The sequence below is a fragment of the Panulirus ornatus genome, chromosome 23 (genome assembly GCF_036320965.1).
Source record: "Panulirus ornatus isolate Po-2019 chromosome 23, ASM3632096v1, whole genome shotgun sequence".
Classification (NCBI taxonomy): Eukaryota; Metazoa; Arthropoda; class Malacostraca; order Decapoda; family Palinuridae; genus Panulirus; species Panulirus ornatus.
The window spans coordinates 4,216,123-4,235,563 of NC_092246.1; the positions used below are offsets into that span (position 1 = coordinate 4,216,123).

At 46.9% G+C, this 19,441-nt stretch overlaps 1 protein-coding gene and 1 long non-coding RNA gene across 10 annotated transcripts in view; one reads left to right on the forward strand and one right to left on the reverse strand.

The window, feature by feature from the left end:
• Positions 1–19,441, reverse strand: part of Lim3 (Lim3 homeobox protein) — a 165,198-nt gene that overhangs the window by 26,229 nt on the left and 119,528 nt on the right. For 6 of the 9 annotated variants that reach the window (XR_011714428.1, XR_011714427.1, XM_071676442.1 and 3 more), the window contains exons 2-5: positions 16,438–16,612; positions 14,883–15,100; positions 6,585–6,753; positions 89–225 (exon numbers count right to left, since the gene is read on the reverse strand). Coding sequence is in view for 7 of the 9 variants with exons in the window: in XM_071676442.1 (XP_071532543.1) it covers positions 89–225; positions 6,585–6,753; positions 14,883–15,100; positions 16,438–16,612 (699 nt within the window). In the remaining 2 variants the exon portion in view is untranslated. Of the gene's footprint in view, positions 1–88; positions 226–6,584; positions 6,754–12,582; positions 12,752–14,882; positions 15,101–16,437; positions 16,613–19,441 lie in introns of all 9 variants that reach the window. The other 3 variants (XM_071676441.1, XM_071676437.1, XM_071676440.1) reach the window with 3 other exon arrangements.
• LOC139756731 (uncharacterized) overlaps positions 1–19,441 on the forward strand; it is a 59,895-nt gene that overhangs the window by 17,673 nt on the left and 22,781 nt on the right. Inside the window, exon 2 of the long non-coding RNA XR_011714429.1 lies at positions 16,392–16,647. This is a non-coding gene — a long non-coding RNA (uncharacterized lncRNA). The remainder of the gene's footprint in view (positions 1–16,391; positions 16,648–19,441) is intronic.

Below are 19,441 nucleotides of genomic sequence, written 5' to 3' on the forward strand. Positions count from 1 at the left end.
GATGAAGACAAAGGGTGTGTTGGGGTGCGCGAGTTTTCACTGTGTAGAGAGAGTGAGAGTGAGAGTGAGAGATACAGAACACACTTACGTGATTCCATGTCCAGATCGGCGTCGCTTTTATCGTCGTCGCGTCGCTTCTCGCGTCCGCCATTCTTCATAGATCGGAAGTACTGCCCCCAGCGGGTGCGTCCCGCGTCTTTCTTGAGACGCTTCTCCTTCGCGCGCCTGTGGCCGAGCGAGGCGGTGTCGGGGGAGGAGGAGGAGGAGGACCTCTGGGTTAGTCCTGGGGCGCTGGGTGGTGGTGGTGGGGGTTTAGTGGGGGAGGGGTGGTGTGAAGAGTGAGAGTGGGTGGGGTTATAGTAAGGAAGGGTAGGGGGGGGTTGTTATAGTGACTGGGTGGGGTTGTAGTATGGGTGTGTGGGGTTGTAGTATGGGTGTGTGGGGTTATAGTGAGAGTGTTTGGGGTTTTTGTGAAGGAGGGTGGGGTTATAGTGAGGATGGGTGGGGTTATAGTATGGGTGGATGGGGTTATAGTGGGAGTGGGTTTGGGTTGTCGTATGTATGGGTGGGTGGGGTTATAGTGAGGGAGGTTGGGGTTATAGTGAGAGTGGGTGGGGTTATAGTGAGGCTGAGTTGCGGTTATAGTGAGAGTGGGTGGGGTTATAGTGAGAGTGGGTGGGGTTATAGTGAGGCTGGATGAGGTTAGTGTGAGAGTTGGTGGGGAATGTACGTGGGGTTACTGTCATGTAGATTCACGTACATATTGATGGGGGTAGAGAGGTTACTGGAGGGGTACAGAGTTTAATGTTGGAGGTACAGATGACAGTGTTGGGGATACAGAAGTTTAGTGTTGGGGAAGAAAAGATAGTGTTGGAGGTATAGGGGTTGTACAGATATTAATGTTGGGGTTGTAAAGAGGTTAGTTGTGGGAGCAGGAAGGTGTGATAATCATGTGTATCTAAAATCCCTCATCAGGGTCGATATTATGATATATCTTATGAAATCCCATAAATATAACATGGGTTTAGACACCCCCATAAATATAACATAGGTTTGGACCCCATTGATATGGGTTCAGACTCCGTAGACTAACATGGGTTGAGACCCTATACATCAAACATGGGATAAGAGACACCCCATAGATCTAACATGGGTTGAGACCCCATAATACTAACATGGGGTGAGACCCCCATAGATCTAGTATGAGTAGACATCCCATAAATATAACAATATAAAAAGAGAAATGCAAATATCTGAACCTATCGAAGTTATGTGTTAGACAGTGTAATCTGTGGTATTGTTTATATCCCTTAGCACCTTATGCCGTAACATTTGTACAACACAACACATGCTTACCAGTTTATATATATATATATATATATATATATATATATATATATATATATATATATATATATATATATATATATATATATATATATTCCTATGAGTCCACGGGGAAAATGAAACACGAGAAGTTCCCAAGTGCACTTTCGTGTAATAATATCAAAATAATATCAAATCCGTATGTCCCATGACGCGTGGGTTTCTCATCTCTCCGAGGCATTGACAGACCTCCATACAACAGCTTCTATATATATCTCGAGGCTTATTTCTATTTCTATAAAGTGCCGGTCGTGGCGTGGGCAGAGCATCCCGTGTGGGAGGGAAACAGAAGATGAGCAACAGAATGAAGTGAAGCACAGATGTGTGCAGACCTGAGTCTTAAAGTCTGGAAAGGTTACAAGAAGGAGTAAATGATGACGAAGGAGGAAAGAGGGATCATAACGGTTAAGCCTCGTGTGTCTTGTCTCCACACACAAACTACTGGATGCAGTGGCCTTGGTGGCAGGTACACACACACACACACACACACACACACACACACACACACACACACAGCTCACGAGGGCCGGGTTATGGTGTTGTGAGGTCGAACAAGGTGGAGCGAGTGGCATTTGGAAAGAGGTCTGGGTAGAAATTGCGTTTTAGCATCGTTAGATTTAACCAGCTTATTTATAGTTCACTGTTCAGAGACGCTGCGTAGGTTCGATTTAGGGAAGGCGCTGTGCTCGTCGCGAAAGAGAAGAGGAGATTCAGACTGAGGAGGAAGGGATGGGAATGTATAAGATGGAATCATAAACGTAAAGATGAATAAGGTTAGAAAGAGATTCGCGTATGGAGATGTGTTAAGCGTAGGCGGTAGGACAGAAAACCCTGTGGGACGCTGCTGGTCATACGATAAGAGGAGGCGAGTCGCTGGCGCCCACAGCTGCAGCTGGTAGAGAGAGAGAGAGAGAGAGAGAGAGAGAGAGAGAGAGAGAGAGAGAGAGAGAGAGAGAGAGTTTAGACGTCAAAGACTTACGCCATATCCTATAAAATGCTTTTGAGAGATGTTTTCACACAGAAATAAAATCCACAGATGGACACGTCTATACATACTGCAACGTACAGTTGCTGGAAACATATACACACCGTTACATATAGCCGGATATAATCGTACATCTGCCATACACATGCTCACATCCATACATAGTCGAGCGGAATACATACATACATACATACATACATACATACATACATACACAGCTACGGGTGGACTGGTAAGATGGTATTTGAGTTGCAAATCCCACTATATCATGTTCCCAGACTTTCTGGTTATATATATATATATATATATATATATATATATATATATATATATATATATATATATATATATATATATATCCCAGGATCTATTTCTCAATGCTCCTGCAGCAGAAGGCTGTGCTACTTCCAGTAGCAGGGAAGTGTGAACTCCTTCGAAATAGAGTTCTCTTGACATGACTGTACTGTCAGGAATACAGCCTCGCTCTGTCACCTCGTGCAGGCGCAGCCCGGTAACACACACACACGCAATTAACGTTACTGACCGTCACGCATGCGCGGGACACCCACATAGGTTCGAATCCTGGTCGCGGCGGATGGTACATAGTCCACCCAGCTGTTCATCCTTCATTAAGGCTCGATAAAACGGGTACATGGCATAGGCTTTTGTGTGTGTGTGTGTGTGTGTGTGTGTGTGTGTGTGTGTGTGTGTATACACATATGCGTAAAAGACATGATACATAACATACAAGGTTAAGAGACGGGGGCAACACAATTGTAAAACTCCTTTTCCTTAATACTGAAGTAGTAATCACACACACACACACACACACACACACACACACACACATGTGTACGCAGCCATAAATCGCATTTACTGCTAGTTTTCTGTCACTAGGCCACAGATGGCGCTGGGTAAAAAGCACAAGAACCTTTCAAGGTTGTGACTGTGAAGTACATGGAGCAAAATTACGTTTTCTTTCCGTTTTTCTCTTTTGAGGTACAGTGGCGGTCATCCTCTCATTCCGTTTTCTTTCCGTTTTTTCTTTTGAGGTAAAGTGGCGGTCATCCTCTCATTCCGTTTTCGTTGGGTCAGTTTCCTGTTTACCTTGATATATCAACCCCCCCTTCCTCCTCCTCCTACTCCCCCCCCCCCCCCCTTGTTACCCCTGCGTGCATGAGAACCACAGACAACGCTAACCACGTAGAACGTAACGCCATCTGTGCCAGAGTTGAGGAAACACACGCGTGTGCAGACGGGTCTTAAACACGTTCGTATTTCGAATTAGTGTCCAGGTCTCTTTTCCCCCATAGCCATTGTACGATGGACCCAGACACCGCCGTATGAACCATTTACGAATCTTGAATACGCACGTCACTAATGTACGCACTGACCATTCGCTTCCTCGTATACGAAAAGGAGAAAAAAAGTGGGGAGGAATAAAATGGTCGCCCCTGATTCCTCCCCTACATGTATAGCGCTCCATCACTCACGGAAATTTAACTGTCAGCTTATTTCTATATATCTCCCCGGTCTATATATCTCCCCGTTTTTTTTCTTCCGGTGGAATAGAAAAGAAAAAAAAAACCGTTCCTCAGCTCATTTTCTGATGACAAGCAGCGCAATGAGAGAGAGAGAGAGAGAGAGAGAGAGAGAGAGAGAGAGAGAGAGAGAGAGAGAGAGAGAGAGAGAGAGAGAGGCACTCAGACAAATCATTTGTTATTCATAGACCAATTTCGATAATTGGAAACAGCTCGGTACACCCCCCTTGGAGGAGCCCGTCCACGATTTTCTGACAGTATGCTCTGCTTTCTGCCAGATTGCCGCTGACGATCAGCTAATTGTAGCTACTGCTGGGGAGAGAGAGAGAGAGAGAGAGAGAGAGAGAGAGAGAGAGAGAGAGAGAGAGCCGTTCCCACAAATCGCTATTTATTTCCCAATCGACGTTCACGCATGTATTTTTGGCCATTGCCCATTGAGGATTTTCCCCCCCTGGAGGCGGTTCCTCCTCCTCCTCTTGACGAGAGAGAGAGAGAGAGAGAGAGAGAGAGAGAGAGAGAGAGAGAGAGAGAGAGAGAGAGATACGGGGGGGAGTGTTGATGTCCTCAGCAGACAGATACGTAGTCGGAGTGAAAGCAAAGCTCTGGGTAGGGTGAGGGAGACACAGTAAGGGAGAATATGTGTGTTGGGCGACGGCTTGTACACAGGAGGTTTAGTTAATCTCTGTTGCTCCGGTAGCCAGGCTCACCCCCGCCCCTCAACTCTCTCTCTCTCTCTCGTTCATTTCCTGTAGCTTAAGGGCATCGCTTGTAAAGGATGGGGCTCCCTACCACGGAATTTATATATATATATATATATATATATATATATATATATATATATATATATATATATATATATATATATATTCCTATGACTCCACCGGGGAAATGAAACACGATAAGTTCCCAAGTGCACTTTCGTGTAATAATCACATCATATATATATATATATATATATATATATATATATATATATATATATATATATATATATATATATATATATATATGGTTTGGAAGGAAATGTTTCGAAATATCGACCAAATCTTCGAAATTGCTGATCTGTTTCTGTAAGAGCCGCCAGATTCCAGTTCTGGAGAAAGATCGTAAGACATTTAAGAAAAAAAAAAAAATCACCCGGGCAACCTTTTACGAGCTTCTTCCGTCTCTCCATTAGTCAGATGAGGAAGCCTAGGTAGGCAGGCGTCGGGCAGGAGAGAGAGAGAGAGAGAGAGAGAGAGAGAGAGAGAGAGAGAGAGAGAGAGAGCGTAGTGGTGGTGGTGGGTGACTGTCGGTGTGGCGAGGAGGAGGAGTGAGGGAGGTAGGTAGCGTCGAACTGCCTCCTCCCCTCCTGTAGGGGGACACACACACACACACACACACACACACACACACACACACACCCGGTTGGGCGCGGGTGCCCGGTGCTCTCCTGTAAGACCTTCCCTCCCTCCTCCCTCCCTCCCTCCCAGCACACGTGAGTGACCTTAACTGTTGCTGTGGCCCACCTGGTCCCTTAATTACAGATGGGGTTGTAAGGGGGGTGGGGTAGGGTGGTCAGCGAGCGCAGCTCATCTCTCTTGAAGTTTTCATTGATCTAATTATTTCCTGTTTCCGTACGAACACTCACACACTCGCCCGAGGTGGTATTTACCAGTCTAGGATCGTATGTATAGGCCTAGTGAGCTTCCACGACTGAGACTGTGAGATAGAGGAACCTCCAGCAGGTTTGGGACCTCGAGCAGGCCAGTAGGGTTTTTAAAGCAGTTAGTCTGGAAATCATAGGTCGAAGATGGAAAGGATATGAGGTAATCATGTCACCTTCGAAGCCTTCTGGGATTTTCTAAGACACTGGCTTACTTCCGTATGACACATGACCTACCATCCGTTCTGTTCTGTATGTATAAAGTTCTTCTGTATGTATAAAATTGTTCTGTTCTTTATGTATAAACTTGTTCTGTTTTGTATGTATAAAGTTGTTCTGTTCTTTATGTATAAACTTGTTCTGTATGTATAAAGTTGTTGTTCTTTATGTATAAAGTTGTTTTGTTCTTTATGTATAAAGTTTGTAAGTTATCTTTACCTCTCACTCATCAGCTTAAATCTCAATACCGTCACACAGGTTAGAGTTGGTAACCGATATAGTCTCTCTCTCTCTCTCTCTCTCTCTCTCTCTCTCTCTCTCTCTCTCTCTCTCTCTCTCTCTCTCTCTCTCTCTCTCTCTCTCTCTCTCTCTCGAGCTTAGTCATTAGCGGCGGTCATCGTAATGGTAACGGCTTAACGGACAGGGGTGAAGCTTGGCATAATTTCCCCTCCCTCCCTCCTCCCCCTCCTCTTCCTCCTCCTCCTCCTCCTCCTCCTCCTCCTCCTCCTCGATTCGTCAACAGTGAGAGCAGTGATTTACCAAGCCTCGACACATGGAACCAACACCATCACTATATCCACGCTGAACATCCTACACCCTCTTACATTGACCTGAGGATCAGAAAGGAGAGTAGGAACTCCCCTAGAGGAAGAACACACCCATCCACACACAGACACACACACACACACACACCTCCCTCCAAAAAGAAAAAGGCAATTAGTAAACAGAACCTGGGAGTTAGCAGCGTTGGTGTGTGGGGGTGTGGGTTGGTGGGTTGGGGGGTGGGTGGGAGGGTTGTTTTGTTTACCTGTTTTGGAACCAGACCTGCACAACTCTCATGTCGAGCCCCAGCGTTTGTGAGAGCTGTTCCCTAACGTGGCGAGCGGGTTTGGGGCTCTCTTTGTAGGCCTGTTTGAGTTGCTCCAACTGGCGCGCCGAGATGGTGGTACGTGGCCGTTTGTTTGTCGCGTCTCCTTCTGCAACAGACAGACGTGATCCGGCCGTCAGTATGTAAGGCTCAGAGCCCAGTTATATATGTATTTATATATGGATGTCTATATATGTATATATATATATTTATATATCACAACACAACGCCCATCATCTCTCAAAAGCAACAATGGTTAGTAGAGACGCTCTTTGACTCTGTCTGCACATAATTCTTTCTCTCTTTCATGAATTTGTAGGTAAAGGAAGGTTGTTTTTAATGAGACTGACCGATACACTAGTTATGGCTTAACACTTTATATCATACTTGAAACATCCTACTGTTATATATATGTGACATAATTCATTGAGGAATTACTGTACAGTTTGACTCACGTAAGGAGATTACTTAAATTTTTTTTTTATTATTATTCTTGTCAAAAACGGGCTAAAAAAAAAAAAAAGGAGAGGAAATTTACATATTGCTGGAGTAACCACAATCTACGGTCCAGTTTGTGACAGTTTCATATGCGTGCTGGAGTGGTGCTACGACGAACAGGGGAAACATAAAGAAACACAGAAGGGGGAGTAGGAAGAAAAAAAAAGGAAATTTTTATCAGTCCCACTTCTGTACAGAGGGTGACACAGACAGTCATCTGTGACTGGTAATTACTGCAGGGAAGCAAGTAAAGAAAGAAGAGAATACTGAAATGAATGATTCAACTAAAAGTGGACAGAAAAATACCGTAGGTTTATGAAGAGCGAGACATTGAAACCATCGAAGGGGGGGGGTCATACAAACAGATCATGCCAGACTCTAACCCACTTACTGTTCTTAATTCGTACCACGAAGTTCCTCCTCTTAACCTCTCCGACCACGACGGTTCGATTACCGTGACCTCTGACCTCGCCCACGAAGGGGTCGAGTCCAAAAAAAAAAAAAAAAATATGGGGTTTTTAGGTCGTACCGTCTTGCTCAAAAGGCTTTTTGATAATGAATCGAGTCTCAGTGTCTCACAATTCTCTCTTGAACGATAGGGAACAGTTGGATTGAAATTATTTGAACGGATGTTAGATTTTGAGGTGGACGTTTTAAGATCAAGAAGCCTGGGGTCATGAAGTTCGACTTGAGGCTCGTGCACGTCTGGCTTGCGAGTGGGACAAGACTGCTCCTGGAGGCTTATCGTAAAAGGCAACGTCACCACAGACACTTTATTTCCCCCCAAATCCTCCCTCACCTCCACATGATAACACCAGATTGGACTCTCACCACCACCACCACCACCGCCACTAACATCCCTATCCCTCCTCTATCCCTCCTCTAAGGACTTCCATGCCACCATTTGGGGGGTAGGCTACCACCACACTTCACCACACACACACACACACACACACACACACACACACACACACACACAGTCGTATACCACAGTCTCACACCACCACCATCACCATCACCATCAAAGGGACACTAGGTTTTGACATCACCCTCCTCCTTCCTGGCGGCGTTCGCCACCAGGTATATAACACCGTTACTGTATGTTCCTGTCGTGATAACAGGGCGTTGGACGATGTCGTCCGTCCCCATCCTGTTAACAGGGCGTTGGACGATGTCGTCCGTCCCCATCCTGTTAACAGGGTGTTGGACGATGTCATCCGTTCCCATCCTGTTAACAGGGCGTTGGACGGTGTCGTCTGTCCCCATCCTGTTAACAGGGCGTTGGACGGTGTCATCCGTTCCCATCCTGTTAACAGGGCGTTGGACGGTGTCGTCCGTCCCCATCCTGTTAACAGGGCGTTGGACGGTGTCGTCCGTCCCCATCCTGTTAACAGGACGTTGGACGGTGTCATCCGTTCCCATCCTGTTAACAGGGCGTTGTACTGTGTCATCTGTTCCCATCGTGATAACAGAGGGTGTCATAAGGCCATCCTCTGTTCCCATCACGAACGCAACGGATGAATGGGATGTTTTCTTTATAACGTAAACTCGAGTATCGCCAAGTGTATGGCAAAATGTTTTCGTTACATTCGTATGTTTCGGATCCATCGAGATACGAAAATTCTAAGTTTTCCTTACATTCGTATGTCTCACGTCTCCCGGAGATGCGAAAAATGTAACCCATACAAATATTTGAAATTCAGACTCGTTTGTCCCAGTAGTAACCTGTGTGCCGATGATCAGGGGCCGAGCTCCCATCGCGGGTACTACAGAACAGAAGACATCACCACAAGTTGTACATGTATATATGTCTAGGCTACCTAAAGCTTGGTATATAGTTTCAGGCGACAAAGACACTTAGTCTTTACCAGAGAAAATTTCCAGTCTTTGGCTCTCTTGCTGGGCCGGGATGCAGGGAGGAGAAAAAGGCATGACGCCATCTACAAGACTAGAGGGAGGCCAATGAAGTCATCTAAGAGGCACTAGGAGCTAACTCATGACATTCTGACTTCACTATTCATCAGCTTCACTCTTCGCTACTCCAAGGTGTCTGCACCTCTACGTTTCCCCCCTCAAGCTGACAGATTACTTGTTTCTAAGCTACCGCAACACAGCGTTGCTGAGGACTAACTTATCTTAAAGCAAGGAAGGACATGTACCACGAGGGAATGGGCTACTAATCTAAGTGTTCTAGTTCCTGGTGTTCACATGAGGATCGTCTACCGTGTTCACTGGATCACTTTCCTTTCCACGAGAAAGTTGTTCTTCTTGTCCAGCCATTTGCCACATCTTCCAGACTTCCAAGATGAACTTTCGTAAATGGTCTTCGGATGTAGTTTTTTTTCTTCTTAATTCTCCCTCCTCCTCCTCCGTCGTTTGATCCACAAAATCTGTGATTCAGACTTCTGATGAAAAACTTAAACCACAAGACTAAAGTTGGTTTGACCAGAAGTTTCTTAAGAGAGCCTTTCACTGCTGAAACCCCCCCCCCCCTCCACCCCCACCCTCAAGCTTTCCTCGTCTCTTTGATTTACAGTTTCTCTCTCAATCAACTAATTGTCAGGTTATACCCAACTTTTGCTTCCCAGAACCTGGGTCTGGATGTTTGGTCGAGTATGTGCTGCGTCTGGTCGGGTGTGTGCTGCGTCTGGTCTTGTGTGTGTGCTGCGTCTGGTCTTGTGTGTGTGCTGCGTCTGGTCTTGTGTGTGCTGCGTCTAGTTAGGTGTGTGCTGCGTCTGGTCGGGTGTGTGCTGCGTCTGGTCGGGTGTATGTTCCGTCTGGTCGGGTGTGTGCTGCGTCTAGTTAGGTATGTGCTGCGTCTGGTCGGGTGTGTGCTGCGTCTAGTCGAGTATGTGCTCCGTCTGGTCTTGTGTGTAGTCCATATGGTTGGGTGTGTGCTGCGTCTAGTTAGTTATGCTGCTTGTGGTCGAGTATGTTTTGCGTTTGGCAAGGGGTGCGTTCTGCGTCTGGTCTGGGGTGCGTTCTGCGTTTGGTCAAGGGATGCGTTCGGCGTTTGGTCAGGAGTTGCGTTCGGGGTTCTGGTCAGGGGTTGCGTTCGGCGTCTGGTCAGGGGTTGCGTTCGGCGTCTGGTCAGGGGTTGCGTTCGGCGTTTGGTCAGGAGTTGCGTTCGGGGGTCTGGTCAGGGGTTGCGTTCGGCGTTTGGTCAGGAGTTGCGTTCGGGGGTCTGGTCAGGGGTTGCGTTCGGCGGTCTGGTCAGGGGTTGCGTTCGGCGTCTGGTCAAGGGTTGCGTTCGGCGGTCTGGTCAGGGGTTGCGTTCGGGGGTCTGGTCAGGAGTTGCGTTCGGGGGTCTGGTCAGGGGTTGCGTTCGGCGGTCTGGTCAGGGGTTGCGTTCGGCGGTCTGGTCAGGGGTTGCGTTCGGGGGTCTGGTCAGGGGTTGCGTTCGGCGGTCTGGTCAGGGGTTGCGTTCGGCGGTCTGGTCAGGGGTTGCGTTCGGCGGTCTGGTCAGGAGTTGCGTTCGGGGGTCTGGTCAGGGGTTGCGTTCGGCGGTCTGGTCAGGGGTTGCGTTCGGCGGTCTGGTCAGGGGTTGCGTTCGGGGGTCTGGTCAGGGGTTGCGTTCGGCGGTCTGGTCAGGGGTTGCGTTCGGCGGTCTGGTCAGGGGTTGCGTTCGGCGGTCTGGTCAGGGGTTGCGTTCGGCGTCTGGTCAAGGGTTGCGTTCGGCGGTCTGGTCAGGGGTTGCGTTCGGGGGTCTGGTCAGGAGTTGCGTTCGGGGGTCTGGTCAGGGGTTGCGTTCGGCGTCTGGTCAGGGGTTGCGTTCGGCGTCTGGTCAGGGGTTGCGTTCGGCGTCTGGTCTGGGGTTGCGTTCGGCGTCTGGTCAAGGGTTGCGTTCGGCGGTCTGGTCAGGGGTTGCGTTCGGGGGTCTGGTCAGGAGTTGCGTTCGGGGGTCTGGTCAGGGGTTGCGTTCGGCGTCTGGTCAGGGGTTGCGTTCGGCGTCTGGTCAGGGGTTGCGTTCGGCGTCTGGTCTGGGGTTGCGTTCGGCGGTCTGGTCAGGGGTTGCGTTCGGCGGTCTGGTCAGGGGTTGCGTTCTGCGTCTGTTACCGATGTAGCAGCTGCGGTTTTTAAGAGAATGCTCGTGCACTCCTGCGCCACCTCACTGAACCCGTCATCAGCTTTGGGGCGACCCATTCCTCAAGACCTGCAAAGGATTGAAGCTGCTTGCTCTCATCACGCTATCCACGTACGCACACGCCCACATTCCCTTCGTTGTACCCCCCCAGCTGTTGTAGTTGCGCATCAACAGCACTAACGGAGGAGCGCGTGTTGTACCCTCCTGTGTGTTGCCGCTCACCTCTGTCTCAAGATGCTGTCCACAAGGAGTGGACCTGACCCTACCCTCAACTCTCATGGCCCGAGTGGACGACTTAGGCACTTGTCCTCCTACTTCACTAAGCAAACTACTCACAACTAGTATTACACGTTATTCTAGGCTTCAAAAGCTTGCCATTCGCACTAGGACAGAACTAGCAACGAGTTCGTCTAAAGAAATACTAGCCTCATCTCGCCGCCCCGCCCCCACACACACACACACACATACGTGTTCTCAAACCCCCTTGCAAAAACATGCAATGGTCTAGGGTGCTGGTGCTACCACATTGATGTGCTCTTAGCGTTACACGGATCAAACATTCATTCTAAAGAGACCACTAAAATAATCATCTCGGGAATGCCATTTTTTTTTCGCCTGTTCTTGATGTAGTTGTAGTTCTCAAGCTGCATGTTCTATAACATGTTATATTTTAATGTTGTTAGGTCAAGTTGGAGCCCCGCCCGCCGCCGCCGGGCGGGGAACTCCCCCCCTGGTGCAAAAAGGCTACGACTAGACAACTATCTGCTTAACTCCTAGAGCAGTGTTGCCTCGGCTACCAGCTAGGTGTCGCCTTCTACAGTGTCTGTGCCGCCCAGGTCACAGCCTCCCTCGCCCGTGGAGGCGCACACGAACGGCAACAGGGAACATTGGCCCAGGGAGGGGAGGAGGGTCAAACTGGGGTCTTTAGGAAAGACTTGGGAGGAGCAACTTGCGCTACCGCCGCCGACGCCGCGCCCCTCCCCGGCGCGGATGGCGCTTGCGGGTCACGGGCGCGGTAGGCAAGTTGGTCAGGCATCCCAGGAAAACACCGCCTCCAGGAGTTCCAGTTACGCGTCTCGTGTTCTTGGTCGGTCCACCACCTCGCCTCCCCAACGCTCACAGATGGGGTCATAATGACTCACGTGGACTGTGTACTTTATGGTCTGATGATGGGGAAATATGTCACTGGGTGAGTGATTAAGCCCCACACGCGCGCAGGCGACAAACCAGTAGCAAAAACATGTGGGGAGGTAGTTTGTTATCTCTCTGGGCGGGAGGGAGTGGGTGGGGTGGAGTGTGGGCGGGCGGGCGGGCGGGCGGGCGTGGCGTGGGCGGCACAGGGCTCACCAGACGTACCTGTTCTGAAACCAGACTTGCACGACCCTCATGTCGAGGCCGGTGTCTGCGGCCAGCTGCTCGCGGACGTGGCGCGGGGGCTTGGCGCACTTGCTGTAAGCCGCCTTCAGTTTCTCCAGCTGGCGGGCACTGATGGTGGTGCGGGGGCGCTTGCCGCTCAGGTCGTCCTCTGTGAACACACGCCACCCGAGACACGCGGTCAGAAGGTTCTCCTGACGGGAGGATTTGGGGGGAGGCCGGTAGGGAGGACGCAAGGGGCTAGCCAACACCACCACCACCAACACACCGCCTTCAGTGGGCAGGCAGGGCTCGCCCCCCCTCGGCACAGCTAGGGGGCCGGGCCGCCACCAGCACAGCATCAGCTTCTAACAGCTACATCCAAAGGAGGTGGAGTTGAAAAAAGGGGGAAGTTGGGAGGGAGGGAAAATAAATCCGGCCATTCCGGGGTGGAGACTTAGGAAGCTGATTGGCAAGTTGATGATATACCGAGAGCATGCGGGTCTGAGTGGGTCGTGGCGTGAGCTAGGCCCAGCGTGGGGCACACACAGGGAGGGTGGGTCCAGGGTGGGAGGCCAGAAGCGACGCGACAACTCAACGCAACACACACACGCGCGCACGCGTGCGCCGCCAACAACAACAACAACTAGAAGTCACTGAAAACGGGATGCGTTCGTGTAGCGGAACTGGAAGTCACTGTCTTCTGTTTATCAACCTATAGGCACGGGTCTGCTGGTCACGATAGCCTGACCTTACTCTCCACTCTTTGAGGGTCAGGTCAAAGTACGTACCCTCATCCATAAGGGTCACATCGGTAATACCCTTTAAACGAGTGTAGACCCTTATTGATATTAACGCACGGGTCCTTCCTCATATCTGAAGCCTTATTCTTAGACACTGACTTCAGAATATAGTACTTGACTTCAACCGGAAAAAAAATAACTTATCGTAAGATTAATCCGCAAATGGAACTTTAGATCGACCAAGAATAAGCCAGACTCCCTTAGTGGAATGTAAACACCTCCACAGTGAGGTGAGGCTTGACCGGTGATGCCTACAGCTGTGCCACACTGTGGTACACAGACTCCACCTGATGGAAGGTCCAAGACGGACGGACAGACAGCAGCGGGAGATGAAACACCGAAATACCGCTGACAGTGACAGATGAACGTCTATGACTTTACGAAGGAGAGTCAAAAGGTATTATTGGCTATGTGTCTTACCGCTCGTCTCCGGATTTCGCATCCAGTTCTCGCGTTGGTGGAGCTCCAAGACATTGAAAGGGTCGCTGCTGCAAGGAACAGACCTTTGCAGTCGGTTGTACTCGTGTTGTTAACTTGGTCGCACCCTAGTACACTCGTGCCAAAGACGAGCAGCGCGCTGTCTCGTGTATTTGTGTGGCCTGAGGGCCAGAAAGGATCGGGAATTCACGCAAGACTTATACAATATGGTGATCATGACTTACCAAAGAGGAGCATTTACGAATGGATCGAAATGTTTCAAAAATGCTTCATGTGTATGGCCGTTCTAAACGTTCAGCGAAAGCAACGCCTCCGCTATTTTTTTTTTTTTTTTTGTTGGCATTTCGATTTGTTCATACATGTTCCGCTGTCGCAGGACATAGTCACTATGCTGTACATATAACCTGTGAATGCCAGACCCTTTCTCGCCCTCTAGACTCCTAAAGACGTATAACAGCGAATTGCTTTTTCTTAGATTAAAGTCGAGGAGGTTTGCCGACTTGTTCCTCCTAGCTGGGCTGCAGTGGAAGCACCCAAGTGTGTAAAGGTCTCAGTCAGTCCCATGCGGCAGCGTCTGTGTGCGTACAGCGCCGCAGACCTCAACAGTATAGCCCATTTTGGAAACGAATGACTGACGCCATGCGAACACCTCTTTGGCTTATCCCCCCAAACCCCGAGCAGTGAACTTGAAATACCGACAGTGACACAGGCGTTCGTTGTTGGTTGAGTTCTCGTCTCGCTTGCTGGCTTTGAAAAAGTGGCAGATAATAACATTCAGATGAAGGAAAAAAAAATATATATAGCTGGCTAAATAATCATAATTAAAAAAAAACATATAAAAGATTTAACATATATAGAGAAATAATAAAAGAGAGATTCTTAATTTATCAAATGTTGCTTAAGAATAAGTTTTGGCAATGATATCCTACGAGAAGCAACAACGAATGCTCACAACAGCCATGTCAAGGGAAGATGGAGGGAGAGAGAGAGGGAGGGGATGTGAAAACAAGAACAAGTCAGACACACGACGAGAAGAAAACGGAATTAAGTGGTTGGCCTTACCCTTGAGTGACATACCTCTCTGCTTGGCCTGCTCGTAGTCACTCTTACACACCAGTTTGTTGTCCTCCATCAGGTAGAACTCGTCGCCCGTGTTCAGCTGGCGCTGGCAGATGATGCAGGCAAAACAGTGGAGGTGGTAGACGTTGTCCTGCGCACGCCTCACGACTTGGGTCGGCGGGATCCCCTGTTCGCATCCCGAGCACTTGGTGCCGTACCGCCTGTGTGTGTGTGTGTGTGTGTGTGTGTGTGTGTGTGTGTGTGTGTGTGTGTGTGTGTGTGTTGTAAGGGATGGTAGGGAGTGGGGGTTGTGGTGGTGGTGGAATTGGACGTCGATTTGTATGGAGTGGTCGAAGATGATGGAGGTTGTGGTGGAGATCAGAGGTGTTAGTTGGGTGTTGTGATGGTGGAGGAGGAAGACAGGAGAAATGAGATTAAGACGTTAGAATTTTTCAAAAATCGTCAGCTTATAACATATAGAAGTGAAGCTGAAAGTTAATTATATTTACTGAGTTTTAAAATAGAGAAGTTGTTGAATTAAGGGTAAGAAATATATCTATCAGTAGTATTTACGTCAACTAAAAGCTCAGTTAATTAAGGTGGACCAGAGTCTATTTCGTCTCTTGTAAGAAATAGATCACTAATATGTCGGAAACTATGAGAGGGGAATTGAAGCACTGCAAATAGCACTAGGCCACCGGGTCCTTTCGAGGCTGCTTTTATGATAGTGGAAGACGACAGAAACATGGAGATTAATGTGGCGGCTGTTGAAAAGCAAAATAGATGGTTGAGGAGGAATGCTTGCTATTTTTCTTCTTAGTCTGCAGAGGCGCGAGTAACGACAACTTTTGGCTTAACATGAGATATTTTCGTCTGGTTTGTTTGTAAACAGTTCCACGAGTTTGACGTCATCTGGTCCTGTCTAGGGAGTGGAAGCAGTGATAGATATGTTTAATGATGTCTCAAAACAACGAATGTTTTTGTGAAGAGGAAAAAAAAAAAAAAGCATCTTACTACTGAATTGAGAAGAATTTTACAAAGATTTTGACAAAAAGGAAAGAAATAAGAAAGAGGAGAGGTGAACTCTGGTCTTTCCAAGTCAACCTGCAATGTCTGAAATCGACGTTGACAAATGATCAGAAAAACTTGCATATCTTAGAACTACAAGAATTGCTCAGAGTCAAATATAAAACTGTATTGACATCGAGGAGACAACACTGACTGAAACCAATTGTACACAGTCATGACTTCTGATGAGGCAAAGGACCCCGCGTAGGATGAGAAGGATTAGCAAGAAGAAAGATGAGAAGAATGAACAAATGAACTTTAAGGATTGATTCTTATAGCCTCTCGTGTTTTAACCTTTATTCTTCACAGACAAAGCTTGTACGTAAGCGGAAATAATCAGGTGCCAATTCTTTGTCTATGTCTTTCTTAGATATACTTATATTATTCATTGTTATTGTTGATGGGTGAACATACAGTAATGTAAGATTCCTTTCCCCTTCTCAGACAGGGACTTATGAAGGCGACGGGCCAAACAGCGTAGGACACCTACCTGAAGAAGTCCTCCTTGCAGTACACCTGCTGGTTCCGGGCGAAGCATTTGTCGGTGAGCTGGGCGCCGCAGTCGGCGCACTTCAGGCATCTGGAGTGCCACGTCCGGTCCAGCACCTTCAGGATGAACCGGTCCAGGATGGGCTCCGAGCAACCCGCGCACTTTGGGATGGTCGCTGTTGAGTGGGAGGGACAACAGAAACGTTCGCTGGTAAGTGTGCGACGGCCTCAGCAAAATGTTTGTAGTGTGATGTATTTAACAGACAAACGTTTCGGGTGTGACTGCCACAACAAACGTTTGTAGTGTATTTATAGACAAACGTGTCAGGTGTGACTGCCGCAACAAACGTTTGTATTGTAATGTTTGACAGACGTTTCAGGTGCGACTGCCACAACAAACGTTTGTGGTGTAAAGTGTTAATACACAGACGTTTCAAGTGTGACTGCCGCAACAAACGTTTGTTGTGTAATGTAGTGTTAGACAAACGTTCTCAGATAGGTGTGACTGCCACAACACGTGTTCTCAGGTAGGTGTAACCCACAACAAACGTTCGTAGTGTTATGTATCACTAGACAAACGTTCTCAGATGACTGTCACAGCAAACGTTTGCAATGTGATGTGATAAGACAAATGTTTTCCAGTAGGTGTGAGTGCCCCATACACTTATGCTGTGTGATGTGACTCAAACGTTTTCTATTGAGCTTGATTGCCACCCAAACGTTTCCTGTGTTACGTGAGTGCTAGACAAACGTTCTCTGGTAAGAGTGAGTGCCATACAAACTATGGCTAAATGCGAAATGACCTTAGTTATTACATCAGTACTGTACTATTCTAAAGTTAGTCTGGGCTGGAATAGGTTAGGTTCGCAGGAATATTTTGTGGTTAACATAATGATATCGGAAATTAACGTTTTGGAACGTTTTAAGTCAGGGTATGTTTGTATGTGATTAGGTTTGGCTCGGTTATACTAATATTGATTTGGCTAGGTTAGATTGTATTAAGTTGGTTAGGTTATGCTAATATTAATTTGGCTAGGTTATACTAATATGAATTTGGCTAGGTTAGACCATTATCAATTTGGCTAGGTTATGCTAATATGAATTTGGCTAGGTTATACTAATATGAATTTGGCTAGTTTATACTAATATGAATTTGGCTAGGTTATACCATTATCATTTGGCTAGGTTATGCTATTATCAATTTGGCTATGTTATATCATTATCACTCAGTCTAAGTTATACAATTATCAATTTGTGTAGGTTATACTATTATCAATTTGGCTTGGTTATACTAACGTTATTTAGCTAGGATATACTGATATTAGTTTGGCTCGGTTATACTGATATCAATTTGGGTAGGGTATCCTAATAATGAGTTAGGTTATACAGATATTAATTTGGCTAGGTTATCCTAATATTGATTAGGTTATACAGATATCAATTTGGCTAGGTTACCTTAATATTGAGTTAGGTTATACAGATATCAATTTGGCTTGGTTATCCTAGTATTGAGTTAGGGTATACAGATATTAATTTGGCTAGGTTATCCTAATATTGATTAGGTTATACAGATATCAATTTGGCTAGGTTACCTTAATATTGAGTTAGGTTATACAGATATTAATTTGGCTTGGTTCTATATATTAATTTGGCTAGGTTAGATTGTACACAGTTCGTGTGTGTAATTATCAGAGGAACGGTCTGAGTTGGGTTTCGTAGTATTTGTGTTAACTTCTTTCCTGGGTCGGTAAGTATAGTCTCAAGACAATACATGGATCTTGGTCAGTTCCAGCTGTGTGAGTGTGGGCGTCGCGATATATGAATACATTTTGGTTGATAATACGCATGTGTTGTGGTGTATCCTTGTTCAGAATATGTGTGTGGTTACGGTTTATGTGGTAGTGGGGCCTTCTATATATATATATATATATATATATATATATATATATATATATATATATATATATATATATATATATGACAAGTCTTTATTCCTGTGTGTATACACAAATACACCTCATGCTATTCAAGGTCACCATTTATCAAATATAGGAACTTCAACAAACCAAAAGAGTCATGTTTGGCTCCATTATACACACACACACACACACACACACACACACACACACACACACACACACACACTATGTAATGTAAATTGGTTTAAGGTAATCGTTCAGTCTAGGGGGCTGTTAGATTCTGGTAATAATAACTGCAATGTTGAGTTAGTATTTGTCTGAGCGAGGAAGAGTATAACTATGTGGTTTAGTGGTTGTGTTGTTGATGAGTGATATAGAATTGTGTCTGATAGACTGTTTAGTCTATCAAGCACGACGGGACGACCCTTGGGTACGTTAAACAGGCCATCATTTCCGAGGGTCGTACCGTCTTGTCCAACGGTCGCACCGTCTTGCTCAAGGGGTCGTACCGTCTTGCTCAAGGGGTCGTACCGTCTTGCTCAAGGGGTCGTACCGTCTTGCTCAAGGGTCGTACCGTCTTGTTCAAGGGTCGTACCGTCTTACCCAAGGGGTCGTAACGTCTTACCCAAGGGTCGTACCGTCTTGCACAAGGTCGTACCGTCTTACCCAAGGGTCGTACCATCTTGCTCAAGGGGTCGTACTGTCTTGCTCAAGGGGTCGTACCGTCTTGCTCAGGGTCGTACTATTGAGTTACGGAGGCTGGATGTGTACGCTGTGTAACTAATAATTCGGAGGATAAAGTGTAGTGTAGCCCAGATAGTACGCAGTTAAACAGAAAGACGTCATGAACTTGACTGTTTGCGTCCCAGTAAACTGTTCAGGTATGTCATATGTGGATCTGTAACTGACAACTGAAAGGTTATATGTACAAACGTCTTGGTAAATAATCATAAGTCATTAGCGTGGTAGTATATATATATATATATATATGTGTGTGTGTGTGTGTGTGTGTGTGTGTGTGTGTTTAATTTATCTTAAAATACGTATTTACATAACAAAGTATTACATTTATAAATGTGCCACCAA